General features: G+C 52.0%; 2 protein-coding genes across 6 annotated transcripts in view; both read left to right on the top strand.

Annotated features, from left to right (window-relative positions):
* EXOC6B (exocyst complex component 6B) overlaps positions 1-27,719 on the top strand; it is a 290,871-nt gene that overhangs the window by 171,380 nt on the left and 91,772 nt on the right. For 3 of the 5 annotated variants that reach the window (XM_068189178.1, XM_068189175.1, XM_068189177.1), the window contains 11 exons: positions 5,856-5,939; positions 6,059-6,105; positions 7,793-7,913; positions 10,188-10,259; positions 10,578-10,675; positions 11,428-11,533; positions 12,441-12,550; positions 16,750-16,861; positions 18,463-18,597; positions 20,609-20,788; positions 26,422-26,451. In XM_068189178.1, coding sequence (XP_068045279.1) covers positions 5,856-5,939; positions 6,059-6,105; positions 7,793-7,913; positions 10,188-10,259; positions 10,578-10,675; positions 11,428-11,533; positions 12,441-12,550; positions 16,750-16,861; positions 18,463-18,597; positions 20,609-20,788; positions 26,422-26,451 — 1,095 coding nt within the window. The remainder of the gene's footprint in view (positions 1-5,855; positions 5,940-6,058; positions 6,106-7,792; positions 7,914-10,187; positions 10,260-10,577; positions 10,676-11,427; positions 11,534-12,440; positions 12,551-16,749; positions 16,862-18,462; positions 18,598-20,608; positions 20,789-26,421; positions 26,452-27,719) is intronic. The other 2 variants (XM_068189179.1, XM_068189176.1) reach the window with 1 other exon arrangement.
* RAB11FIP5 (RAB11 family interacting protein 5) overlaps positions 1-27,719 on the top strand; it is a 447,460-nt gene that overhangs the window by 376,632 nt on the left and 43,109 nt on the right. The gene's annotated exons all lie outside the window — the stretch shown is intronic.

Genomic DNA, 27,719 nt, shown 5'->3' with positions numbered 1-27,719 from the left:
TCATCCAAATTCCCAAAGTCCCATCTCCCTGGGCATTTTAATTATTCCTGGAGAATAAAACCAGGAGCACATTTTTCCTGGTGTAATCCCAGCTCACTTGGCTCTCAGCTCCGCGCTGCTCCCGAATCCCGAAACATTTTTGGGTTTATTCAGCTGCTGTTTTTGCTTTCTTGTGATTATCCTCTGTTTTCCCTTCTGTGGTGTTCATCCCCGCTCGTAATTATCCCCCTCTCCCTGCCAACTCTGTGAACTCCGGGGCTAATTTGAGCAGGAGAGTTCTGCCCGGTAATTTTACAAATATGAGGCGTTATTGAGGGTTTTTCCTGGACCGGTGATTACAAGGAATGGGTCCTTTGGGAGCCAGGATTCCTTTGGATTCCTCTGCTCCCTCGGAGGGGTTGGGAGCTGGGTGAAACTGGAATGAAAGCTGAATGGAAAAGGAGCAGCTCCTCTGCCCAGCAGCAGTGCTGGGTTCCGTGGAATCGCTGAGGTTGGAAAAGCCCTCCAGGATTGAATCCAGCTGTTCCAAGGCCACCACTGACCGTGTCCCCAAGTGCCACATCCACAGGCATGGGGACTCCAAACATCCCTGGGTGCTGCCAATGCTTGACCACCCTTCCCATGAAGGAATTTTCCCAAATATCCAACCTAAATTTTCCCAACAGGCTGTTTCCTCCTGTTCTCTCCCTCAAACTGTGAGAGAGGATCAGCCCTAAAACACAAATCCCACCTGGAGTTTCAGCTGGGGAGCCCAAAAAACTCAGGATCTTGTGGTTGGCTCTGGAATATTCTTGGTCTGGTTGATGTGTTCGTTTGGTTTTTTGCTTTTTTGGGTTTTTTATCCAGAGGGAAACAGGATTCAGGCATGGAATTCAGAGGAGTAATGGATTATCTGGAGACCTGAGAAGCTGAATAGTGCTAAACAGATCAAACGTGGGAAACTGGGTGGTCTGAGCTCAAACTGCCACGAAGAGGAAGAAATATTTTCCATTTGGAGGAGAATGTAATATGGCAGCAATGGGAATATCTGAGGAGATGAGGGAGGAATGCACTTAGGAGAAAGGGATGGAACTGAGAGGATGAAAAATGGGAGCAGGGTCACGAGAGGGGTTGTGGGGAGGACAAGGTTTTTGTTGGAGGAACCTCTTGTGAGAGAGTCCCTGATTCCTGAGGCAGCCAAAAATGGCTCAGGAAAGAGAACCCGGGGAGCAGTGCCGTGAGGAGATGGGTTTGGTCGCACTGGCAGGTCCCTGGGCCATAAATTTTGGGAAAACTGTTAAAATGTGAATAGGATTCTCTGATTTTCTTTTTGGGAATGGTTTCAAAGGCCTTTGCTGCTCCTTCCCTTCTGCTGCAGCTCCCTTTGCTGGGTTGGAACGAGGAGGTGGCACCCAAAACCTTCCGAGGCTGAGGAGAATCCAGCCAAGGATGGGAGTCAGGTTGTTGTGGGGCCTTCCTGCGGCATCTCCAGCCCAGCTCCAGTCACTTCTGCTTCTCCTGCACGTGGAAAACACATTTTTCCTCTGGAAGAGACTCCAAAGTAACTTTAACTTGCAGAGATTGCGGTGAAGCCTGGTCCAGGTGCTTCACCTTCCTCAGAGCCATCGGTAAAACTGGCATGGAGACCTGGCCTGGGGTTTGTCCCCGTGGGGAAGGAGCTGAGTAGTAGGGTTGGGAATTTTGGTTCCTGTGCTTCCCTGAGCCCCAGGACCTGGGGAGCTTCCCCATCCTATGGTGCTCCCGAGGAGCTGGTGGGGAAAATCCCCCATGGGAATAGTGGGGAGCTGCTGGAGAGAGCCCAGAGGAGACTCCAGGGCTGGAGCCCCTGTGCTCTGGAGCCAGGCTGAGAGAGCTGGGAATGTTCCCCTGGAGAAGGGAAGGCTCCAGGCAGAGCTCAGAGCCCCTTGCAGGGCCTGGAGGGGCTCCAGGAGAGCTGGAGAGGGACTGGGGACAAGGGACAGAGGGACAGGACCCAGGGAATGGCTCCCACTGGGAAAGGGGAGATTGGGCTGGGATCTTGGCAAGGAATTCCTGGCTGGGAGGGTGGCGATGGGGCTGGGCTGGAATTGCCAGATTTGCTGTGGCTGCCCCTGGATCCCTGGCAGTGTCCCAGGCCAGGCTGGACACTGGGGCTTGGAGCAACCTGGGGTAGTGGGAGGTGTCCCTGCCCATGGATGGGGTGGAATGAGGAGATCTTTCAGCTCCTGATCCCACCCAAACCAGTCTGGAATTCTGTGGAGTTGGTTGGACACGGCCATGGTGGTACAGTGGAAGTGCAGCCGGGTGTGGGGTGTCTCCTTGTCCTTTCTTTCCTGAGGGAAAGTGTGGATGAGCAGGCAGGGTCCTGGAGCTGGGGGGTGAGGGATGATCCCAGCTCTGCCTGGACCTGGTGCAGTCTCAGCAGAAACCTCCAAAATCTGCTCCTAAAACTGGCCTGAGGCCTCCTGCTCCTGATGGGCTGCTCTCGGAGAGTCCGACGAGTCCTTGAGGCCACCACAAAACACCGGGGAAATGGCAGCTTCTGCCAGTCCAGTGGCGAATTCATTACTCATTAATTTTGGGGGGATGTTGCACCATGTACGGGGGGTTTGGTGTGAGTGTCCAGCCATGGTGCTGCTGGTGGTGGCTCAGCCTCGCTGTGCTCCTGCCTCTGATGGTGCCGCACGTTCGTTTATTAAATAAATGCTTGAAAAAACACCTTCAGTTTTAAACTGGCCCCAAAATCCAATTATTTAAGTAATTTCCTTCAGCTAAATGAGTGGCTTCACTCCAAGGTGTCAGTGATGCCACCAGGGCTGGGTTGATGAGGGTGGAGATGGTCAGGGGGGTTTGTGCTGCTCGGGGAGGTTTGGAGAGCCAAGGCCCAGCAGAGTTTAATAATCTAAATATAACAATCTATTTAGATTTAATAATGTAAATAATTTAAACCAATCCCTTTGGTTTGGTCCCTCAGTGGTGGGGTGGGTGTGGGACAATCCCTTTTTCCTTGGTTTTCCTGTGGTGGCGAGGACATGGACAACACCAGGATCCTGAGAATCACCAAACTTCAGGCCCTGGAGAGGGGCTCAAAGGGAGGTCAGTGCTCCCCACTTGGAATTTATCACTTATTAACTTCAGGCACCACCTAATCCTGTCTCTTGGTTTGATAAAATGGTAATAATCCTCCTCTTCCTGTAGATCCCTGATTTGTGCCTCGGGATCCTTCCCTTTCCTGAGGGAAACAGCTTTTGGGAGTGTTGGGAAGACCTGACAGGGAAATGTTGATTCACAATTTCCATTTCTAAAATCTCTCTTAAAATACCAAATTTCTCGTAGATTCAAGTTGGTCCTGAACCTGATTACAGGGGAGAAGCTGGGATTTGTGATCCAGGGGGGCTGGATGTGCCCGGCATGGATCGGGAGCTGCTCATCCTGAGCCCTCCTGAGACTCAGCCAGGACAAAAAGCAGAATTCAAGGACAAAATCCACGTTATGAATCTCCACATCCCCTTGCAGTGCACCTGCACAGCGGCAAGGAGGTTTTGGGGATAGATTTGAGCACTTAAAAGGTTTTTAAAATGGATTTTAGGACCTAAGAAGCTTTTGGGGGATGGATTTTTGCATGTAAGAAAGTTTTGAGGATGGATTTTAGGACCTTAGAAGGTTTAGGGGATGGATTATAGGACCTTAAAAGGTTTGGGGATGGATTTGAATACATAAGAAGATTTTTGGGGATGGCTTTTTCTACCTACGAAGGTTTTGGAGATGGATTTTTCTACCTAAGAAAGTTTTGAGGATGGATTTGAGCACTTAAGAAGGTTTTGGGGATGGATTTGAGCACCTAAGATGGTTTTGGGGATGGATTTTAGGATCTTAGAAGATTTTGGGGATGGATTTGAGCACCTAAGAAGGTTTTTTGGACAGATTTTAGCACCTAGAATGGTTTTTTGGATGGATTTTTACACCTTTGGGAAGGGTAGAATTAGGTGGGAGAGCTCTGGGCACATCCCTGGGCTGATTCCTGCCGGAGCCTGGAGCTGCACTTGGAAAAAACAAGGAGCAAGTCAGGCTATGGCTCCTCACAAGCCCTTGGAAGCTGAGGGCATCCTGAGGCAGCCTGGTTGTATAATGCCACAACAGCTGGAGAATCATTAAATTACCATCAGGTTTTGCTTTTAATTAATTTATTTTCTGGAGAGGAGCAGGTTGACAGCTGGTGCCTCGCTCAGGTGATATTTGTTGTTGCATGTTGTTTGTTTTGTGAATTCTAAATGAGGTGCAGTTGGGTTGGTTTTATATATATTTTTTCTCTCTCTCTCTCCCTTGGCTCCAAACAGTTCAAAGGGAGACGTTGTCCCTTCCCTGAGATGTTTGTGATCCAATTTCAGACAGAAAACAGGGCGGGTGTGGAGGAGGGAGGATGGGCAGGGATGAAACATCCAGGGCTGGATGGCCCGAGGGCCGGGGCGGGGGGTGAGCGTTGGAGCACATCCTTGGATTCTGAGCATCTCCAGGATGGGGATGCTGAGCTGGAGCCTGGTTTGGTGCAAAAACCACCCCAGAGCCCAGCCCAGGGGTGATGGCCATGGAAAGGGTTCAGCTGTGGGGATGGAAATCCTCTGGACACTCAGAGCCACAGCCAAGTTGGGGAAAAGGAGCTCCAGAGTTTATGTCTCCCAATGCTAAGGGAGTGGTCCCGTGAAATGCTGTACCCCAAACAGATTCTGGAATGCTGTACCCCAAACACATTCTGGAATGCTGCACCCCAAACACATTCTGGAATGCTGTACCCCAAACACATTCTGGAATGCTGTACCCCAAACAGATTCTGGAATGCTGTACCCCAAACACATTCTGGAATTCACAGAATCCCAGGAGGGCTTGGTTGGAGGGACCTTTAAGGGCCATCCATGGGTAGGGATTCCTCAGCTATCCCAGGGTGCTCCAAGCCCTGTCCATCCTGGCCTTTCATTCCCCCTGTTTGTGTCTTTGGTGTCTTTTGGCCCCCCATTCTCTTTGCCGGCGCCATCACTGGTTGTTTTGTTTCATGGATCAATAAAGCCAATATTTGTCCAAATTATGGACAAAGCAGCTAGAAAGCAGCTGGACACATCCCTCTGTATCCCAGGAACTGGGCATGGAGCGTTCCTGTACCTGAGCAGTCGGGGTTGGACTCGGTGTTTTCAGATAAACTATTTATACTCTGATACTTCAATGGAATTTTGGAGGAAAGTTCCACATTTGTGCAGGAGGGACACAAGGTTGGACACTGAATGTCCCAGCTGGGGGTGGCAGCAGGGCCAGGGCAGTGCCCTTGTCCCCTGTGCCGGCACTGCTGGGGCACCTCCAGAGCTGGGGCAGCTCTGGAGAGCCCTGGAGGGGATGGAGCGTGGCCAGGGCAGGGAACGGAGCTGGGAAGGGGCTGGAGAGTTCCTGAGGGAGCTGGGAAGGGGCTGGAGAGTTCCTGAGGGAGCTGGGAAGGGGCTCAGCCTGGAGCAAAGGAGGCTCAGGGGGGACCTTGTGGCTCTGCACAGCTCCTGCCAGGAGGGGACAGCCGGGGGGATCGGGCTGTGCTCCAGGGAACAGGGACAGGAGGAGAGGGAATGGCCTCAGGGGAGCCTCGGGGTGGGCACCAGCAGGAATTTCCCCTTGGAAAGGGGGGTCAGGCCTTGGCAGTGCCCAGGGAGGTTTGGAATCTCCATCCCTGGGGGATTTCTGAGCCCTGTGGCACTGGGGGACGTGGGGCAGTGCTGGTCATGGTTGGACTCACACATCTCAGAGGGCTTTTCCAACCTCAGCGATTCCATGATTTACATTCCCAAGTGACCTCTTCCTGCACATCCTGACGGCTGGAATGACCCTTTCCTGTTTTCCAGGGAGCCCGGGAGACCTTTGAGAGCTACTACAGGAAGCAGAGGAGAAAACAAGCACGGCTGGTGCTGCAGCCTCCCTCCAACATGGTCAGTTTGTCCTGGAATGTCATCCCTGGGCTCCCTCTGCCCCTGGCTCATCCCTAAAATCCCCCCCTTGCCCTCGGCCACCTGGGCTTTAACCTCTGCTCCCTCTCTCTTTGTTGCAGCACGAAACTTTAGATGGCTACAGGAAGTATTTCAATCAAATTGTAGGGTAGGTGTTCCTTTTATACACGGCCCTGCCAAAAATGGGTGCCCTGGGCTGCTGGGGAGCCCAAAAAAAAACACCACGGGAGAGGAGGGAATGTTGTTATTTTTGGTGGTCCTCGAAGCCAAAACAGGACAAAAAAAAAAAAGAAACAACAACAAAAAAAATTGGTTTGTGCTTTTTAAGTGTTGTAAAGTGAATTTTATCCGCTTTGCTGTGTCACTGGGGGGAGTGGGGAGGGACCTGCCAGCTCCTGTAGCAGCCTCTGAATTTCTGTGGATTTCTGGGAATTTCTGTGGATTTCCACAAATTTATGTGGATTTCTCTGGATTTCTGGGAATTTCTGAGAATTTCTGGGAATTTCTGGGGATTTCCAGTAATTTCTGTGGATTTCTCTGGATTTCTGTGGATTTCTCTGGATTTCTGTGAATTTCATGGAATTTCTGTGGATTTTTGAATTTGAGGATAAATGATCCCTGTGGATTATGTGCCTCTTCTTGCCCCGCTAATGACATGAATGGGCCCTCTGCCTTGATGATTCTGGAATGTTGAATAATTAATTTTTAATTATTTTCCTGCTGAAGGAGGTGATTCTCTACTCCCCAGAGCTGCTTTTTTTGTCACGCTCAAATTTGAACAAAAATCTTCCCAAACTGAGCTCCCAGAGGAGAATTCCAAAGGCTGCTGGTCCATAAAAATTGGATAGGATTTGTTCTTTCTTCAGCTAATAATGAGAATAATTTCAACACCTAATTACGGCCACCACAAATTCCACGTGTGCCGCTCCCCTCGTGCAGCTCCCTGCTCCTGGCCTGGATTTCCTTGGAGAAAAAACACCTGGAAATTCATGTGTCACCATTTAAAATGCCCACTCTCGCCCTCCTTCCCTGAAAAAACACTTTATTTTGGAGCAGCAGAGTTGATAAACTGGAGATTGGAGCAAATGGATTGCCTGGAAATGGCTGGGAGCACGTGGTGAGCTGGGTGGGAGAGAGGAATTTCCCTGGAGTTCAGGCATTTTTCCCTGCACTTCCAGCAGTTTTCCCTGCACTTAAAGCAGTTTTCCCTGCAGATAAAGGGTTTTTCCCTGCACTTAAAGCATTTTTCCCTGCAGATAAAGCAGTTTTCCCTGCAGATAAAGAGTTTTTCCCTTCAGATAAAGTGTTTTTCCCTGCAGATAAAGCAGTTTTCCCTGCAGATAAAGCGTTTTTCCCTGCAGATAAAGCAGTTTTCCCTGCAGATAAAGGGTTTTTCTCTGCAGATAAAGCGTTTTTCCCTGCAGATAAAGCAGTTTTCCCTGCAGATAAAGGGTTTTTCCCTGCAGATAAAGCGTTTTTCCCTGCAGATAAAGCAGTTTTCCCTGCAGTCAGAGCGTTTTCCCCGGTTGTGATGGGATTGCTGCTGGCTGGAGCAGACTTTATTCCGTGGTTCTTGTGGGAATAACGAGGTGGAGAACTCGTGGAGGGGGAATTCTGCCTTTGTGTACACTCAGAGCGGCACCAGGAGGGTTTCAACTCCCTCCTCCAACCCAGTGAAATTAAAAATGAGGGAAAATAAAGTGCTTGGAGCTGCCTGGATTTGACAGATCCCTCAAATCCGGAGCCTGTGGGCGCTCCACCCTCACCCGAGGGGTCCCGGGGATGCCCTTTGACCCCTCAGATTTGAAGTTTTGGTGGCGTTTTCTGCATTTCAGGTTTTTTGTGGTGGAGGACCACATCCTGCACACGACCCAGGGCCTGGTCAATCGGGCCTATATTGATGAGCTGTGGGAGATGGCCCTGTCCAAAACCATCGCGGCCCTGAGGACCCACTCCGTGAGTAAAAGCCCGGCAGAGCTCAGCTGTTGCTTGACTGTCCTTGACGTGCTGCAATTCTGCCTTTTTTTTTTTTTTTTTTCCCCCTCGGGATTCTTTGTTTTCCCTCTTTTCCAATGAGTGTTTAAAAGAGCGACACAGACACGCAGATAATTCTCTTTCTCCGGCTTTTTTAGCCTCTTGGTTGACTGCATTTCCCTGCCAAACTCGATATTTTGAGGCGTAAAATGGTGGTTTTGTGTTTTCATCATTATTTCATTCAGAATTTTTGAGAAGCAGCAGCAGAGGGAGATGGTTTGTCCCAAAAAAATGGGGGCGGGGGGGAAACATCTTTTTGGCACACCAAAGCATGACCTTGTTTGGTGCAGAACCAGAGTATCCCAAGGTGGTCTGGGTTGGAAGGAACCTTAGAGTTCATCTTGATCCCTTAAATTTCATGGCTGAGAAATGGGCTGGAAAATGGGCTGAGATATGGGCTGAAAATGGGCTGAGAAATGGGCTGAAAATGGGCTGGAAGGAGGCTGAGAAATGGGCTGAAAAACAAAATCCAGGGAGACAGAACCCCAGGAGAGAGCCAGGAGCACCTTGGGTGAAAATATGGGAAGAGATGGACACGAACACCAGGCTTGGAGCATCCTGGTGCAGTGGAAGGAGGTGGAACCAGATGGGTTTGAAGGTCCTTTCCACCCCACACCATTCCATGGCTCTTCCTGGAGCTGGATCTCTCTGGGATGAGGGACCCCAGAAGTTTCCTGGTGTTCTTCATCCCCATCCAGGTGACTGGAAAGTAGATTTTTTTCCCCAAAAACTGGGGGGGTTAAAGTGTCTTTTTGGCACACAGGACCAGAGAATCCCAGAGTGGTTTGGGTTGGAAGAGACCTTAGAGATCGTCTTGATCCCTTAAATTTCATGGCTGGAAAATGGGCTGGAAGTAGGCTGTGAAATGGGCTGAAAAACCAAATCCAGAGAGACAAAATCCCTGGAGAGAGCCAGGAGCACCTTGGGTGGGAAGAGGTGGACACGGATCTCTGTGATGGACCTGGATCTCTCTGGGATGAGGGACCCCAGAAGATTCCTGGTGTTCTCCATCCCCATCCAGGTGACTGCGAAGCTGCCTCCTTCCCCCCGAGCTCCTGTGCTACCAGAGGGGATAAACACCAACCCCCCCCCAGGCTGTAAACCTGTGTTTGTTTTTGTTTCGAGTGGGATTTTCTCCGAGCTGGAAGCAGGAGGCTGAGCCAGGCCCAGCCACGGGGTTTTTTTGGTGTTCCCAGCTTTGTTGCCACGCAGGTTGTTTCAAGTGGTGCCAAAAGGAACGCACGGAGTGGCTGCCAGGGGAGGCTTTGTCAGCCATCACGAAACATTCCGTGATTCCCCAGCCTTGTGGCCACCACCATTTGCTCTGAGCACTCCCAGTTCAACCAGTGCCCTGCATCCCAAACTGGGATTTGAGGGAGGGTCTCACCTTGCTGAGGTTATTTCGATCCTTCCAAGGCAGACAAATTTATCCGTGGATTTTCTTCCTCGCCGCAGACAGGGACATCTTTAATCACTTGTGATGCTTCAGGGCATTATCTTTCTTCCTGACTCTCCTTTTTGGACAGGGAGATGGAAAACGTGTGTCTCCCAGTCCTTCCCGCTGATTAATGGAGCCGTTCCTCCTGGAGTTTCCAGCGAGCTCTAAACCCCACTCCCTTTCCAGCCTGGGATCACTGATTCTATATTTGGGCAGCCTCTGTCTCAAACTTCACATTTTTCAGCACGGGGAGGCAATTTTGGCTGCTCTTGGGAAGCCTGGGGGGGGGACTGGGGCGGCTCAGGGGACGCTGAGCTGTGTCTGGGGGGTTTGGAGCAGGATGAATCCCCGTGTTGGAGCTGGAACCCAGCGTGTTTTCCCCCAGCCCAGGCCGTGGACGCCTGGCTGAGATGCTTCATTACCGTCAGACACAACACGGTAAATTTTAAATGAGAGGCGCTGTCCTCGTCCCGCGGTGACAACGCCGTGGGAGCCATCTCCTCTCGCTGCCCAGCAGCTCCTGGGCAGTTTTAGACACACCTCAGGTATCTCTGGGGCAGCCCAAAGCCTTCTCCAGCCCGGAGAGCAGAGACACTCTTATCAGCCCTGCCCCGTGCAGCCCTCGCGGGCTGGGGGTGAAGCTGCTGCTCCTGGGCAGTTCTTATCAGTGTTCAGGGTTTGGGGGTCAGGGCTCAGGGCAGGGGTTGGGCTGTGCCACGCAGTCACGGCTGTGCTTTCCTCTCTGCCCTCCTCTCCAGTCCTACTGCTCCGACCCCAGCCTGGTGTTGGACCTGAAGAACCTCATTGTGCTCTTCGCCGACACGCTCCAGGTATGTGGGGCCTCTCCTGGTGCTCCCAGCTTGTCCAGCAGTGCCTGAGCTGGGCTGGCCAAGCTCCTTTTTTGGCATTTCTGGGCATGGATCACCGGAGGGACAGCCTGGTTTGGTCTGTGCAGGGACCAAGTTTGGCCACCTCAGCCAGCCCTTGGGCCTGGGACAGCTCTGGGTGCTGCTCCCTGGGTCAGTCACCCCTAAACCCCTCCAGCTGCACCAGGGGTGGTGCTAGAGGAGGATTTGCCCCTGTTAAACACAGACAGAGATCCCCAGCTGCCTGCTGGTGGCTTCATTCCCTTCCCTGCTGCTCTGCAGGGCTACGGCTTCCCCGTGAACCAGCTCTTCGACATGCTGCTGGAGATCCAGGACCAGTACAGCGAGACCCTGCTGAAGAAATGGGCAGGGGTGTTCAGGTGAGAGGCTCCCAAAGAACCTCCTGGCACACCTCTCACTGAGGGGCTCTGGCCCCTGCGTGGAAGCTTTTGAGGGATGAATTGTAGAATCATGGGACGGGTTGGGTGGGAAGGGACCGTAAAGCCCACCCAGGGCCACCCCTGCCATGGAGCTGCTGGAATAAATCCAGAGGAGACCCCAGAGCTGCTCCAGGGCAGAAGTCAGGCTGGGAGAGCTGAGAATGTTCCCCTGGAGAAGGGAAAAATCCAGGGAATCCTCAGAGTTCCTGGAGGGGCTCCAGGAGAGCTGGAGAGGGACTGGGGACAAGGCCTGCAGGGACAGGACCCAGGGAATGGCTCCCACTGGGAAAGGGGAGATTGGGCTGGGATCTTGGCAAGGAATTCCTGGCTGGGAGAGTGGGCAGGGGCTGCGCTGGAATTGCCAGATTTTCTGTGGCTGCCCCTGGATCCCTGGCAGTGCCCAAGGCCAGGTTGGACATTGGGGCTTGGATCCACCTGGGACAGTGTCAGGTGTCCCTGCCATGACAGGGTGGCACTGGGTGGATTTTAGGGTCTCTTCCCACACAAACCATTCCATGGTTCTGTGCCCTCGCTCCATCACTGAGCTGTGCCTGCTTTGGGCTGTCCCTGGCTGCTGCTGCAGGAATTTGGGATTACACCTTAGCCCGGCACCAGCCCCTGGGAATCTCTTGGCCCAGCAGGAAAACTTTCCCCTCACAGTTGTCTCCCTAACTCTTCTTTTCTTTTCCCAGAAATATCCTTGACTCGGATAACTACAGCCCCATCCCGGTGTCAAATGAAGAAGTTTATAGGAAAATCGTTGGACAGTTCCCATTCCAGGATGCTGAACTTGAAAAGGTAAATCTTGGAATGGGGAGAATGGCCTGGCCTGGCTGCTGGGGAAGGAGAACCCCAGACCTTTTGTGGGCATTGAAAGGATCAAAAAAAACCCTAAATCATGCCCCCAACCGAAATTAACAATAAAAGAGAAAGGAAAACAATAGGAAAGAACAAATACTCCTCCCATGGGGTGCATTTCTCCTGGTGTGGGTGAGGGAAGTGGGATTTGTGTTCCTCTCAGAGTGTTCTGTCACACAGGTAGAAATATCCACTTCCAGTGGCATTTTATTCCCATTTTTTTGGACCCTGGGATTGACCTTTTTTGGTTTTAGTCTCATATTTAGAGAAAAAGAGCTCAAAAAAGTGGTGGATCTTGGCCTTCGCGCGAGCGTGTGCTTGGAAAACCAAAGTGTATCCAGATGTCCCCTCAATCATAAATCCTGCCTGGCCCTGTGCTCCACACCTGGCAGGCAGCAAGTCCAGCCCTGGTGATCCCAGTCAAGGGTTCAGATTTCTGTCTCCTGCCCCAAAATTCAGTCCTGGGGTTCAGCTGCTCCCTGCGCCTCCCAGCTCTGAGTGCGGGGAGTAAAAACTGGAAAAATTTGGTGTTGGAAAATCTGTTTGCTCCTGGTTTTTGGGGTCGTTGGGCAGCACCTGGGGGAGGTGAGCAGGAAAACACCTCGTGCATGTAGGGGGAGGGATTCCAGTTGTTCCCAAGGAGCAAGGGGAAGGGAGTTGGGAGAGGGAATGAGAGAATGGCCCCAAAGCCCCTCCTGCTCCAGGTGCCGTTTGTGATTACCTGCTCTCCCCCTTGGCTGGAGTGTTGATAAAATCCAGGATAAATCCCAGAATTGCTTTGCCTGCCTGGAAGAACCCTCCCTGCTGTCCCTGCTCTCCCTCTGGAGTTCTCTCCCATGTTTTCCAGCAACCCTTCCCAAAGAAGTTCCCCTTCTCGGAGTTCGTACCCAAGGTTTACAGCCAGATCAAGGAGTTCATCTACGCCTGCCTCAAGTTCTCCGAGGACCTGCACCTCAGGTGGGAAACGTGCACTGAGAGAGCTCAGCTGAATTAAAATATGGACCCTCACCCTTTGGATGGAGCCTGTCCAGGCTGGAAGTGGCTCTGGAGCAGTGGGATTCTGGCTGGCAACGTCTTCTCCTGTAGGGCGAGATCCCAGGATGGTTTGGGTTGGGAGGAACTTTGGGGATCATCTCCAGACCCATCCAAGGACACCTTCCACAGTGCTCCAAGCCTCCTCCAGCCTGGCCTTGGACACTTCCAGGGAATTCCACACTCCCAGGACAATCCCAGTTGGGGCTGTTTCCTCCGAGACGTTTCTGCGTCGTTCTTTTAGTAAATAAATGAACGTGGGTGTCTGGAGAAAGGCTGTGATGGCCACTTGTCACCAGGGCCTGCTGGAACATCTCTGATCCCCCCAGGCCTCCCCTCACTGCTCCCCAAGGAATGGGAATCCCGTGGTTCCATGAAAGTGTTTTCAGGAAGATTCTGAGGGCTGGATTTTTGGTCAGGAATGAGTTTCAGCTGCTGGTTTCGTGCTTTTGTTGTTCTTGTTTCTTCGGGGAGTTTACATACAAATAATGTGACCTTTTTTTTTTTTTTTTTTTTTTTAAAGCCTGCAAAATATTCCATGTGTTTACCCTCCCTGCTCCATCCCGGGGTGCTTTGATGCTCGTTTCACCCATGTGTACGTGTGTGAGACTGAAAACCAGCAGGGTCTGCCAGGAGCTGCGAGCTGGGGCTTTGCTTTTGCATCAGCAGCGTTCGCAGCTCGGGAGAGGTTTAGAGTCGAAGGACAAGAGTTTGGCTGGAAGGATTCATCCTCCTTCCCTTCCCTGGACAAACACAAGGCTGGATTGGGGTGGGGGGAGTTCCACCTCCTTGGGAGCTTCATATCCTGGCCATGACCTGACACTGGAGCTGCTGGAGAGAGCCCAGGGACAGCCCCGGTGCTGCTCCAGGGCTGGAGGCCCTCTGGAGCCAGGCTGGGAGAGCTGGGAATGTTCCCCTGGAGAAGGGAGAAATCCAGGGAATTCTCAGAGTCCCTGGAGGGGGTCCAGGAGAGTTGGAGAGGGACTGGGAACAAGGGACAGAGGGACAGGACTCAGGGAATGGCTTCCACTGGGAAAGGGGAGATTGGGCTGGGATCTTGGCAAGGAATTCCTGGCTGGGAGGGTGGGGAGGGGCTGGGCTGGAATTCCCAGATTTGCTGTGGCTGCCCCTGGATCCCTGGCAGTGCCCAAGGCCAGGTTGGACACCTGGGATCATGGAAGGTGTCCCTGGAGTTGGATCCAAATGGGATTTAAGGTCTCTTCCCACCCAGCCCATCCCATGCATGCCCCGTGGCTCCTGTGGAGCTGGGACAGCTCTGGGTACTCAGCAGCCATTCCAGTGCCTGCCCCAGGCTCTCCAGGATTTTCCTGCTCTCCTTGGAGCCAGGAGTGCCCATTTGGAGAGGCCCTTTCTCCGCTCAGGGAGCTCAGGGGTTTCTCCCCCATGTTCCACCTCAGCTTTGCAGTGGTGGCAGCTCCTCCTCTCTCTGGTGGCTCCCAGGGCCCTTAACCCCGGGGTCACCGTGGCCCCTCTCCCTTTGCAGAGCCCACCGCCCGTGGGTGCTGCTCCCCAGCCCTTCCCATGGCCGGGGTGATTGGCTCTGTCCCCGTGGGTCCCTCCTGGGGCTCCCTCCGGACCCGTTATTAAAATTCCTTTCCACACTGGATTTTCCAGCCCTTTCGGAGCAGCGGGGGGAGGGGAGCCCTGCTCCGGCTCTCAGAGCCAAACATTTGGAATATTTCTCTGCAAACCCCTGTTGACACTTTCTTCATTTCACCCTGACAGCTTGAATTAGGTTTTATTAGGAAGCTTGGCTACAAAGCCAGCAGCCAGTTCCCTTTTCTCTTCCCTTTCTTTTTTTCCCTGGCCTTGTCATTTACGGAGCACCCCGGAGTGCTGGGGGTCAGCCCGTCACTCACAGGGGCCTGGAGGTCACCGCAGCTGCCACGGGATCCGGGACAGGAGCTGTCATTATCCCAGACAGTTCCCTTCAAGCCTTTTCCTGCACAGCACAGCCCGTGGCAGAAAGTGGAGCTCCCATTTTATTTTCTTCCCCCTCACCCCCCGCCCCCCGCTAATTATTTTGTTAAAGCAGCTCCTTGTATTTGTTGGATGGGAGGGTTCTCCTTTATGTAGGAGTTATTTCACTTGAGGAAAGTTTGGAGCTCCGGGTGGGTTTGTAGGGCTTGGGATTTTAATTATTGGCACTATTAATTGGATTAGAGCAGGAAAACTTCTTTTATCTCCTCAGCACTTTCGCCTTTTTACACGTTGAGTTCATCGGGTTGTCTTTAAAAGTACCCCCTTGTTTTTTCCAGTGGAATTTCCCATTGGAAAATAGGGAGTATCTCTGGAAAACAGTGGGTGGAAGGATGATCAGGTCTAATCCACCAAGGCTTGGGTTTGGGTTGGGTTTTTTGCAAACAAAGCCTCAGTCCTGGAAGAACTTGGGATACAAAGGGCAGGGACACCTTCCACTATCACAGGCTGCTCCAAAACCCATCCAGCCTGGCCTTGGATACTTCCAGGGAACCAGAGGCAGCCACAGCAAATTTGGGAACTCCACTCCAGGGCCTCACTGCCCTCCCAGCCAGGAATTCCTTCCCAAGACCCCATCCAACCCATTCCCACCCCCAACTTGCAGCATCCCAACATCCCCCACCTATCTCTCGGGATAACTTCAAGGTTGGCTTTTGTTTCCCACGTCAATCCCAGCTTTGTGACGTGGCCCCTCTGTCAGGTGGAGCAGGAGAAGGAGCCAAAGGTCAGGGGCTCGATTTACCGGGAGGATCAGAGTTACATCCCAGCCTTCCCGTTGGGAATTCCCTCTCCTGCCCCTCACTGCAGGAGACAATTCCCGGTGCTGTCATGGCTAATCCAGAGCCAAGCACAGATCCAAGGAGACTTTGGCAGGGGGGTTTGGCAAAACCTCCCGGAGAAAGGAGAGGTGGCACCGTGAGCACCTCAGAGGAGACAAACCCTCAAATTCCAGCAGTGCCGCTGTTCCAGACACCTGGGAAAGGGCAGGAATGGGGTGCAGGAGTTTCCAGTCTGGTGTTCCAGGGCTGGAGCCAGGCTGGGAGAGCTGGGAATCTTCTCCTGGAGAAGGAAAGGCTCCAGGCAGAGCTCAGAGCCCCTTGCAGGGCCTGGAGGGGCTCCCGGAGAGCTGGAGAGGGACTGGGGACAAGGGACAGAGGGACAGGACCCAGGGAATGGCTCCCACTGGGAAAGGGGAGATTGGGCTGGGATCTTGGCAAGGAATTCCTGGCTGGGAGGGTGGGGAGGGGCTGGGCTGGAATTCCCAGATTTGCTGTGGCTGCCCCTGGATCCCTGGCAGTGTCCCAGGCCAGGCTGGACACTGGGGCTGGGATCCACCTGGGACAGTGGGAGATGTCCCTGCCCATGGATGGGGTTGGGAATGGCATGGGCTTTAAAGTCTCTTCCCACCCAAACTATTCTGGGAGATGGCAGCTGTGCTGTGCTGAGGAGCCCCTGTGTGGAAATCCAGGGATCATTGGAAGTGTGTCCTTCTAAACCCATTCCCTGTGACCTCACTCACTCCTGCTACTTTTCCCGTTTCCTTTTAAGATCCCTTCCAGCCCAGACCATTCCGTGGTTCTGTAATTTTGTCTGAAATCCCGGGAAGGGCTGAGAGGGGAATTTTGGGGGGGTTTGATCTGGGGTTTCACCATTGGAGAGCTTTTCCCTTGTACTGAACATGCAAATCCCCAGTGCTGGGGGTAGGGTTGTTCTGATGCCATGGGCAGCTCTTCCTTGGGCTGGACCAGCCCCTCATGGATGGGAGGCTGAGGAATGTGGGATTTGCAGGTGTTAATTCACCTTTCCTCCTGGAACATGGATAAAAAGGCCTGAATTTGTTGTGTTTTGATGCATTTCAAACTTCTGCTCCTGTGAGCGCTGCCTGACTGCTCAAGGGTGAGGCAGGGGAGAGTTGGGAAGGAGGATGAGAATTCCCAGGGATTTTTTTTCTGTGGAGCATCTTGGAAAAAAAAAAAAAGATGCTCCATGCCCATTTCTCAGCCATGAAATTTAAGGGATCAAGATGATCTCTACAGTCCCCTCCAACCCAAACCACTCTGGGATTCTCTGGTTCTGCCTCAAACAAGCAAATTTAAAATTGCTCTTTAAATTTTACTTCACAGCTCCACGGAAGTCGATGACATGATCAGAAAATCCACAAATCTGCTGCTGACCCGGACCCTGAGCAACTGTTTACAGAACGTCATCAAGAGGAAAAACGTTGGACTGACAGAGGTGGGATGTGGATTCCCTTGGGAATGGAGCCATGGCACACAGGGAATGGCTTCCCTCTGTCAGAGGGCAGGGATTGATGGGATCTTGGCAAGGAATTCCTGGCTAGGAGGGCAGGGAGGGGCTGGGCTGGAATTCCCAGATTTGCTGTGGCTGCCCCTGGATCCTTGGTAGTGCCCAAGGCCAGGCTGGACACTGGGGCTTGGCTCCACCTGGGATAGCAGGAGGTGTTGGGGTTGGAATTTGATCATCTTTGAGGTCCCTTCCAAGCCAAACCATTCCTGGATTTTTTGATTCCAGGGCAGCGTGACAGGAGGTCCCTTGGAGCTCCTTCAGGCACTTTTAGAGGTGCTGGTTTGGAGCATTCCATGAAATATTTGCCTGGAAAACTGCTCAGAGTTGTTGTACAAAGCGAGGAACTTTAGCTTGTAGGAAATGAAGAGATTTCTTTGCTATTGGTTGTGAATTTTGCCCTCTACATCTGGGGCAATGTTACGTATCTGAGTTAGTCACAGGACTTCAGGGAGGACCAGAGAGGTTCCAAGAGGGAAATGTGAGGGAATGGGAGAGCAATCCTCGTTTTCTGGTGATGTTTGAGTGTTTTCAGCACATTGCTGCAGCTCAAACCCTAATTTGGGATTTTCTTTCCGTGGTCCATTCTTTGTTTTGTACAAGATCAGGTTTCTGATGATTTTAATCCATGTAAATCTGCAGGTCCCCAGGACAGGTGGGACCTCTGGGTATTAAACAAGGTGTTACTAATTGCTGGTACTAAACAAGGAGTTACTAATTGTTTACTTAATTATTGCTGCCTTGCATTGTATCAACCAAGGCTTTCCCTTCCTAACTTCTCGTTTCTACCAGACATCCCACAGCTTCTCTGGACACCCAGTTCCAGTTCTGCACCTTTCCAGTGTCTCTTCTCCTTCCCCGTGTCCAGGCTGAACCTCCCAAGGTGTCACCACCACCCTTCTGATGTCACCAGCACCAGTGCTAGGATCTTTGTGGTGCCACTTCACAATTTCTGCACCTGCACCTTTGAAATCACTGATGAATCCAATCTCCTTCAGATCTGGGAGCGTTTCCAAGCCCTTCCTGCACGGGAGGTGGCTCCAGACAGCCCCACCACACTCCAGCAATGAAATGACACCAACCCAGGGTGTTCTGCTGCCCCGGGGGCTGGCAGAGATCTGCTCACCCCACACCTGCCAGAGCCAAGCCTCGTGGTTCCTTTGTTCAGGGCCCGTGTGATGCTGCTCGGTGTCACTCAAGTTTGGGTTATTTTTTGGGTTCAGTGGCAGCCAGGAGCCTCCTGATGTGTCCTGGCAGTTTTTTGGGGAGCCCTGAGTGACAGCTCAATGTAGGAAAGTCCTCAAAAAGAAAAAAATCACCTCCCGTGGTATTAGTGGCTGTCATGGGAAATGCTTCCCCCCCAGAATTATCTTGGATTTAGGTGTTGTTAAAGGAGGAGAGACTGGAGCCTGTAGCAAAGCTCAGGGTGTTTGCACAGCGTCAACTTTTCACGCCAGGATTGCATGGGATTGGCATCCCTTCCCCTGGCACGGCCCTGGCAGCGGGGCTGGAACCCTTCTTTGCCTTCCCAGCTGGTGCAGATCATCATCAACACCACCCATCTGGAGAAATCCTGCAAGTTCCTGGAGGAGTTCATCACCAACATCACCAACGTCCTGCCCGAAACCGTCCACACCACCAAGCTCTACGGGACCACCACCTTCAAGGTGAGCAGGGCGGGGGTCCCACCCCTGCGTGGGTGCTGGGAGGGATCTGCTGCAGGAGGCCTCAGGGGCAGCTGGGCTGAGCCCGAGGATAATTCCGTCCTGTTCTGGGGAGGTTGCGCCATCGCTTTGGGTTTGTCCTTCGGAGCGTTGCTCCTGTTGAGATCGTGGGAGGTTTGTGTCCTTAATTTACAGCCCTAATTAGCTAAAGGATTAAGGAGATCTTGAACAAAAGCCTGATAATTTATTTCTTATTTAAATAAATCCTCACTTTGCTGTTGGAGTACTGTGTCACAGACACCAGGTTGCTCTTCCATCCAGGAGAAAGATTTCCAGAATTTATATTTCTCCATCTTTCCACTCCTTTTAGCATTATCCCCTAAAAATCAGGGCTGACAGAAACTCCCAGATTTTCCAGCCTTTAAATCCCACTCCAGGAGTGCTCACGCAGGTGCTTTATATAGCATCTGGATGGGTCAAGTGTGGCGTGTCTGAGTTGTGTCCCGTGGAGATCCAGAGGTGGGAACAGCAGGAATGGGTTTGGTGAGGCTTTGCCTTGGGGTGACTCAGTCTCGTGTCCCCATGGAAGTCCATCCTGGCTTTATGCACCTGTTTGGGCTGAAGCTGAGTGTCCTGCCCTTGTTCTGGCAGGGAGGTTCCTGAACCCCAGCCCTGCGCTGGGTTAGGTGGAGTTTCCATAGGGGATGTTCCTCTCCCTTCTCAGAGTCACGGGATATTCTGAGCTGTAGGAACCCACAGGGATCATCAACTCTGGACCAGCCCATCCAGGGGTGGAACCACAACCTCGGTGTTACCAACACCAGGATCCCACCACTGGAGCCAGCCTCTCTCCCATCTCCTCTGGATTTGTCCTCACATCACATGAGGGGCAGAATCCAGCTTGGTCCTGCCCACCACAGCCTCTGGTGGTCCCTGTCCCACCACAGCCTGGTGGTCCCTGTCCCACCAGCCTGAGCCTGCACCAGCCTCGTGGTTGCTGCCCTGAGCTTTAGGATTGTGTCAAATCCCAGTGTAAAGTTGGGTAGAGCTCCCACCCTGTTAGAGGGTGGTGTGGAGCCCCCATCCCATGTAGGATTTTGGTGGTGTGGAGCCCCCATCCCATGTAGGATTTTGGTGGTGTGGAGCCCCCATCCCATGTAGGATTTTGGTGGTGTGGAGCCCCCATCCCATGTAGGATTTTGGTGGTTTGGAGTACCCATCCCATGTAGGATTTTGGTGGTGTGGAGCCCCCATCCCATGTAGGATTTTGGTGGTGTGGAGCCCCCATCCCATGTAGGATTTTGGTGGTTTGGAGCACCCATCCCATGTAGGATTTTGGTGGTGTGGAGCCCCCATCCCATGTAGGATTTTGGTGGTGTGGAGCCGCCATCCCATGTAGGATTTTGGTGGTGTGGAGCCCCCATCCCATGTAGGATTTTGGTGGTTTGGAGCACCCATCCCATGTAGGATTTTGGTGGTGTGGAGCCCCCATCCCATGTAGGATTTTGCTGGTTTGAAGCCCCCATCCCATGTAGGATTTTGGTGGTGTGGAGCCCCCATCCCATGTAGGATTTTGGTGGTGTGGAGCCCCCATCCCATGTAGGATTTTGGTGGTGTGGAGCCCCCATCCCATGTAGGATTTTGGTGGTGTGGAGCCCCCATCCCATGTAGGATTTTGGTGGTTTGGAGCCCCCATCCCATGTAGGATTTTGGTGGTTTGGAGCACCCATCCCATGTAGGATTTTGGTGGTGTGGAGCCCCCATCCCATGTAGGACTTTGCTGGTTTGAAGCCCCCATCCCATGTAGGATTTTGGTGGTGTGGAGCCCCCATCCCATGTAGGATTTTGGTGGTGTGGAGCCCCCATCCCATGTAGGATTTTTCTGGTTTGAAGCCCCCATCCCATGTAGGATTTTGGTGGTGTGGAGCCCCCACCCCATGCAGGGTCTCTGTGGTGTGGAGCCCCCATCCCATGTAGGATTTTGCCCCCATCCCACATACTGTCTCGTTCCCAGGACGCCCGGCACGCCGCCGAGGAGGAGATCTACACCAATCTCAACCAGAAGATCGACCAGTTCCTGCAGCTGGCCGACTACGACTGGATGGCCCCGGAGCCGGGCAGCCGGGCCAGCGACTACCTGGTGGATCTCATCGGCTTCCTGCGCAGCACCTTCGCCGTCTTCACCCACCTCCCGGTGAGCCTTCCCTCCCTCCTGCTCCAGGCTCCTGTGGGAGCTCCAGCGTGATGGGCTGTGGTGGAAACAGGGCCTGGTGCTGCTGGAGGATGTAGGAAAAATTCTGTTTTTAAAGGAAGGTGTTTCACGTGTCTCCACAAGCTGGGCTTCAGTAGGACTCTCCCAATTATTTGCAGGTCTAGTTTTGTGGGATTGAGTTTCTATCCCAGCCCACCATGTGCCAGCAGGATCGTAATTTATTCCCCACCTGTATTTTAGATATTTTAACTTCCAGTTAATGCTCATCCAGGATTTTTTTTCCCAGAAAATCCAGCCTATGGGCGCGTTACTGGAACTACAGCTGCATTTCCAAGTGTTTGTCAAGTCCCTGATGCCTCCCATCCCAATATTGCTCCCTTGGAAGGCACCATATGTTTCTTTCTTCTCTCTGCTGTCTAAAGTCCCTGTGTTTATGCTGCTGTTGCCATCAGAAATGTGCTTTATGCTGCTTTTTGCAGTTGGCTGAGTGGTGTCTCATTGGTAGGAAAAATCCAATCACCAGGGAGATTCCTTTTTTGCTCCAGCAGCTTTTTTTCCTCCTCTAAATGAGATTTGTTTTGAGCTGTGTGGATACACTCTCGGGAGGAGCTGGGATCAGCAGGTATTTTGAAACAGCAAATCCCCTGAACTCTGTGGTTCTTCTAAAAGCAATTTCAGATCTTTCTTTCTTTACAAAACTGGGATTTATTTGCTGCTTTCATGAGCTGGGAGTAAACAGGAAGGGAAGATTTAATATTCCCCAGTGGCAGCTTCCTTCATTCTGTTTGTGCCCTGGGATTCTCCTCTGGAAGGAGGTCCCACCCTCCAGAGCTGTTTTGGGAGGTGTCACACCCCCAGACTGAGCTGGCTCGTGTCTTTGGGCATCCCCCATCCCAGCAGGAAGATCTGGGAGCAGGGGGAGCTCTGGCTGATTTGCTGTGGGGGAGAAGCCCCCAGAAGGGGACTGGAAGTGGCTTCCCTGCTTCTCTGCACCTGTGTTGAGGAGAAGTGGCTTCCTCAGCTCTGTTATCAGTGGGACAAACTGTTAAATGAACTTATAAATGAAGTGTTGAGCAGAGAGGTGGGGAGGACTTGGATCCATCTCCCCAGCCGGGTTTGTCCCAAATGTCCCCAAGCAGGTGTCCTGTGGCAGGTGCCTTCTGGAGCCAGGAGATGCTGGAAATGGGTGGATTTCTCCAGAAAAAAAGGAGCTGTGGGTTGGTTTAGCACCTGGAGGCTTCCACCCATCACGCTGGGAACACTCAGGAGCCAGTAATGGAATTTGACAGGGAGATTGGTCTCTGCAGCAGAGCATGAAGCAGCAGAGATGAGCTGAGGGGGGGATGCCGCAGTGATTTATGAGGTGGGCCAGGAGTGATTTATCTTCCTTAAATATTAATGTTTCCTTTTGGAGCCAGTCAGGGTTGGTTTGGAGCCTGGGAGGACCTGAATTGGTCTAAAAAGCACCAGGATGGATCGAGGCAGCCTTTTGTCTTCCAGAACTGGGTTAGAAAAGCCTCAGCTGAGGAGAAGTTTGGGTTTGCTGGGCAGCCCCTGAGCTCCAGAGCCTCCCCAAAGCCTGGGGAGATAGGGGAGGCACCTCAGCTTGGTTTGGGCAGCTGCAGGTCTGGTTCAAAGCTTTGTGGGAGCTGCAGGTTTGGGATTTTTTAATATTGATTGGAGTTTTTCCCTTATGTTGCTGTTGGATCACCCAAACTGTGGGTGAGAGCAAGCAAGGAAGGACCAGGCTGCATCCCAAAGGCCTCCACATCCTTTGGTGTCAAGGTTTTTCAGCCCTGTAGGGTTCAGGGAATTTTTCCAGTGGCTGATTTAGGAGCACACTGAAATTCCTGGGCTTTGCTACTGAAGTACAGGAGATAAAGGTGTTGTCCAATGCCATGAAAAAAAACGATGGAGGTGTTTGTTAAAGCACCAAAAATGTGAGATGAGCGTCAGTTGGGGAAGGAAAGAGCGAGGGGGGTGAAGGAACATTCCCAAAAGGGTGAATTCCAGCTCTAGAAGGAAATTCAGGGTTCTGGTGACAAGGTGGAGCTGATCCAAACCCACCCCAACCCATCAGCACGAGAGGTGTGATGGGAAATAAAGCAGGACAGTTTTGGGGTCTGAGAGGAGCTGCTGCCCTGTTTGGGATGAGTTTTCAGCCTGGTCCTATAAAATCCAGGATTTCCACACTGCCACTAGCTCCAGGACTGTGCCCCGTCCTGGGGTGAGGTGTCCTTGGAGCACCTTCATTCCTGTGTGCAACACCTCCCATTCCTGTTCTCCTGCCCGGTTTGGAAATGCCCCCATCTTCCAGAGCTGATTCCTACTGAATTTATGGGATTTTGGCCAAGCGAGAAGTGTTCCCCTGGTGTTGGAAGGTGCAGTTTTGTTGCTCCCCTGCCTTTTGTCCCAGCTGGAATGACACCTCCACCTGCCCATCAGGGAACCTCAGCCCGGGCATGTCGGAGTTCCTGGGCTAAAATTCCACCTCCAAAAAGCCCCATCAGGGAAAAAAACGGAGCCCAAAGTCCTGAGGCTGCAGAAATGCACCGTGACGGGGCTGAGTAATCCCATTGTCCCGACGGAGCTGCAGGAAAACCTCTGCGGGGTCACGTCTCCAGCTGGCCCCAGGGCAGCTCAAGTGGCCCTGGAATATCCTTGGGACTCAGCATTGGAGAGGGGCTGAAGAGGAGCTGAAAGGAATCTGAGCTGGGATTCGGGATTAGGGTTTATGTTTCCCTCTTTAGGCTGAATTTTTCCTGTGTTTCTTGGGAATCCCAGAATTATTGTGTTGAACAGTTTGGATTTAAAGGTCACCCGCTCCAAGCCCCTGCAGTAAGCAGGGACATCTTCAACTGGATCAGGTTGTCCAGAGCCATGGCCTTGGATTTTTCCAAGGGTGAGGCCTCCACCATTTCTCTGGGCATCCAGCAAAAATAACCCAGCCCAAAATCCTGGCTAAAGTCTCTTTTTTTGTCTCTTTTTTCTAGGTCTCGAGCAGGAATTTGAGTCCTTAGTTTTTCCTTTGGAGTAGGCATTGTAGGAGATGATGGAAACTGGGATACTGGGAATTGCTGGGATTTATTTGTACGTTGCAGTTTTCTGGGGGACATCTTCAACTGGATCAGGTTGTCCAGAGCCACAGCCTTGGATTTTTGCAGGGATGAGGCCTCCACCACCTCTGTGGGCTCCTAGTTCAAGCAGCAAAACTGACCCAGCCCCAAATCCTGATTTATAACCTAAAGGGTCTCCATTTTCTCTGGAGCTCAGGCAGGAATTTGAGTCTCTAATTTTTCCTTTGGAGTCGGCATTGTGGGAGATGATGGAAACCACTTGATACTGGGAATTCCTGGGATTTATTTGCACATTGCAGTTTTCTGGGGGACATCTTCAACTGGGTCAAGTTGTCCAGAGCCATGGCCTTGGATTTTTCCAGGGATGAGGCCTCAACCACCCCTGTGGTCACCTGGCAGGAATAACCCAAAAATAATCCCAAAATCCTGCCTGGTGCAGCGGTCCAAAGAGCCTCCACTTTTTCTAGACCTTGCAATCCCAGATTTTTCCTTTGGAGTAGGCATTGTGGGAGATGATGAAAACCACTTGATTTTGGGAATTCCTGGAATTTATTTGCACGTTGCAGTTTTCTGGGGGACTGAGCCCTCACCAGTGCCGTGGGGACAGTGTGTGCCGGGGGGCAGGAAAAGTTCACGGAGAACTTCCCGGGGTTTTGGTGCATGCCAGTGCTGCATGAAACGGTCATGGTGGTTTGGAGCCACAATTCCAGAATGCTGCACTAAGTGCCCAAAAATGTCTCTGAGCAAATAAAACGCTGATGGGAATCAAAGCATAATTAACATTTGGCTCCCGAGGCCGCCCTCTTCCTGCGTTAACCAGGGAGAGTCGGTTCCTGCTGCTGCTGCTGCTGTGGAGCTCATTAATATGGGATGCTCGGGTCTCCTTTAAAAGAAAAACCTCTTTTTTTAAGGGTAAAAAAAAAAAAAAAAAAAAAAGAAATTTTAGTACAAAAAGTATTTTAGGCCTTAAAAAAAAAAAGGTGGTTTCTGGTTTTCAGCAAGCAAAGGGCCACGGCCTCCAAAAATGAACATTTCCAGCCTAAGACTTTGCAAAGAATGACTGAAAAAGCCTTTTGTCTTTGATGGCTGATTGTTGTTTTTATTTCTTGTTGGACAAGTTAATGTAAATGGCATTGACAGGGCTACTCCAAACACACTGATTTGTTGACATTAAGCTCCTCAGAGATGGAGGGTTGTGTCAACACCTCCCCTGAACTGTCAGGTTAACAAAGCAAGGATGTTTTCTTGGGGGAGGGGAGCGGGGCTGGGGGAAGGGGGGGGTGTTTTGTTTTTATTTTCAGTTTCCTTTAATCCTCTGTTAGTCTTGTATCTCGATAACCTCCTTTGGAAGGGAATCAGGGCAGGTCAAGAGGTGAGGCTGACCTGGGAAGGGGAAGCAATCTTTCAGCGATCCAACAAATCCAACCTCTGCCGTTGAGCACTTCAGTGTGAACCCACTGCAGAGGGGTTTTTTTTTCCCCTATTTTTTTTTCCCTTTTCTGCTTATTTTTGCCAGATGGCAGGCACAGATTTCAGCTGGAGCCGTGATGGTTTTTTGCCTTCTCTTGGCATCTCTTCCCCCCTTGCAAACGAATGGCCCCGGCAGCTCTTGCTCTGGTAGAAAGAGCTTTGCAAGTGTTTATTTTCTTTCCAAAGAGAACGATTGCCTGTGTTTTTATTTGAAAAGTCAAATCCCTCTGGAATATTTATAAGCCAAGGCCCTGTGCATGGAAGCGAAATGCCATGAACTTTGCACCAACCACAGCCTCGGCCGCGTTGGGAGGGACCCAAGTGGAAAATAACCATCAGGAAAACATCTCAGGAACACCAGAGTCACCTCTGGGTTTGCACAAGTCCAGTCTGTGCTTAAATAACTCCCCTGGCCTTTGGAAGAGCCGAGCAAGCCCTGCTGGAGCTGATCCCAGCTGTCACTCCCAGGGTTTGAGATCCATCACCTCTTGCAGGTGGGATTGCTGAGGAACAGGGATGGGGACGTGCAGAGCAGACAGGAGAACTGGAGAGGGACCTGGGACTAGGGATGGAGGGACAGGACACAGGGAATGGCTTCCACTAGGAAAGGGGAGATTGGGCTGGGATCTTGGCAAGTAATTCCTTGCTGGGAGGGTGGGGAGGGGCTGGGCTGGAATTGCCAGATTTGCTGTGGCTGCCCCTGGAACCCTGGCAGTGTCCAAGGCCAGACTGGACACTGGGGCTTGGATCCACCTGGGGCAGTGAGAGATGTTTGAATCAGGATGCTCTTTAAGGTCCCTTCCAACCCAACTCATTCCAGGAATCTGTGACAGAATGACAACAAAACTGCTCTTGTGGCACTTTATTCTCCTCCTCCTTCTTCTCCTCCAAGCAGCTCCCAGGAGCCTCTATTTTGCTTTCCCAATCCTTTGCCAGTGTGGGAGGCGCCGTTGGAGCGTTGTGGGGGTTGTGGGCACCTCTGATGACCTTTGGGCTCCTTTCTGCCTTTGTCCTGTTGCTCTGCTCTGTTCTGCCTTTGACCCTGACCTCCTGTGTTGTCCTCTGTAGGGGCAGGTAGATGTCCACTCTACCATGTCGGTGAGTACCGGACGCTGTGTCCTGCGCCTTGGCTCTGCTCCGCTCACACCTCCAGGCTCGGGGGGGAGTTGAACCAGAAAAGGTCCTTTGTGTCAGCCAGGAGGAAAGGAAAAGATGGATTGAAAGTTGAGATCGATGAGATAAATAATTCTGGGATAAATCGAAGAGCAAAGGAAAGGGTTTCCTTCCCAGTGGGTCACTAAATTGTTGGTTTCAGTGCATTGAAATGGCTCCTTTTATCACCCTGGAATACCTAAACCTCCAGGGAATTAGGGGGAATGCTTGATATTAGGGAAACCTGGATTCTCACACTCTGCTCCCAAGATAAAAGATGCTTGTAAAATCCATGCTTCTTGTTCAGAGAAATTCCCCATGGGGATTCCAGCTGGAAATTCCTCCTAGTCTGAGGGACTGGTGCACTAAGCCTTCCCTCAGACTGGAGTGGAAATGTCCAAAGCCAGGCTGTATGGGGCTTGGAGCAACCTGGGATGGTGGAGGGTGTCCCTGCCATAGCAGGGAGTGGGACTGGATCATCTTTAAGGTCCCTTCCATCCCAAACCACTCTAGGATTCCATGGTTTTGTCCAGAAAACAATGCGGATTCTTGACATGTGCCATCTCCCAGAATCAGTTTGGATTTGGCCAGTTAGCACCAAAATAAAGCCAAGGAGACTCTCAGACCTTCCTTCTGGTTCAGCAACCCCCTGTGATTGTTGTCATCTCTGCTTGTTCCATGTGCGGGAGGAAAACCCACGGCATTTCCAGGGATAGACGGCAAACAAAGTGCTCTGCAGCCACCTTGTTTCCTCTATTCCCACGGCTGCAAACCCAGGCCCGTGGGAGCAAAACCAGGCTGGGAATTTTGTGGGGTTGTCACACTCAGAGCCTGGACCCTGCTTCTGCTTTCCAGCCTGTATTCCCTGCTCTTCATGGGAATCCCAACCGATATTCCCTGCTCCGGTGGGATGCTTGTGCCCCTTTCCTTGGAAACTGAGCCTGGCTAAGCCTGGACTATTTGCAGGCTCTGGGCTCCTGGGGGGTTTCTAAGTTGACGCCGAAGCCTCAAATCAACGCCAGCTCCTGGAGAGAGGGAGCCTTGTTAAAGCAATCCCAGGCCGGCTTCCATCAAAGCCGCAGAGCAGCCGGGATGCTCCAGGCATTCCCTGCAGCCAGGGGTTTCCAGGAGCCGTGTTGGATGTCAGGCATCCTCCGTCCTGTCCTCAGGGTGTAGCCCAAGAGGGAGAGATGCAAAAAGCCCTTTTCCCTCTG

The sequence above is a fragment of the Anomalospiza imberbis genome, chromosome 4 (genome assembly GCF_031753505.1).
Source record: "Anomalospiza imberbis isolate Cuckoo-Finch-1a 21T00152 chromosome 4, ASM3175350v1, whole genome shotgun sequence".
In the NCBI taxonomy this organism is placed as follows: domain Eukaryota; kingdom Metazoa; phylum Chordata; class Aves; order Passeriformes; family Viduidae; genus Anomalospiza; species Anomalospiza imberbis.
This window is presented reverse-complemented; position numbering and strand designations above follow the sequence as displayed.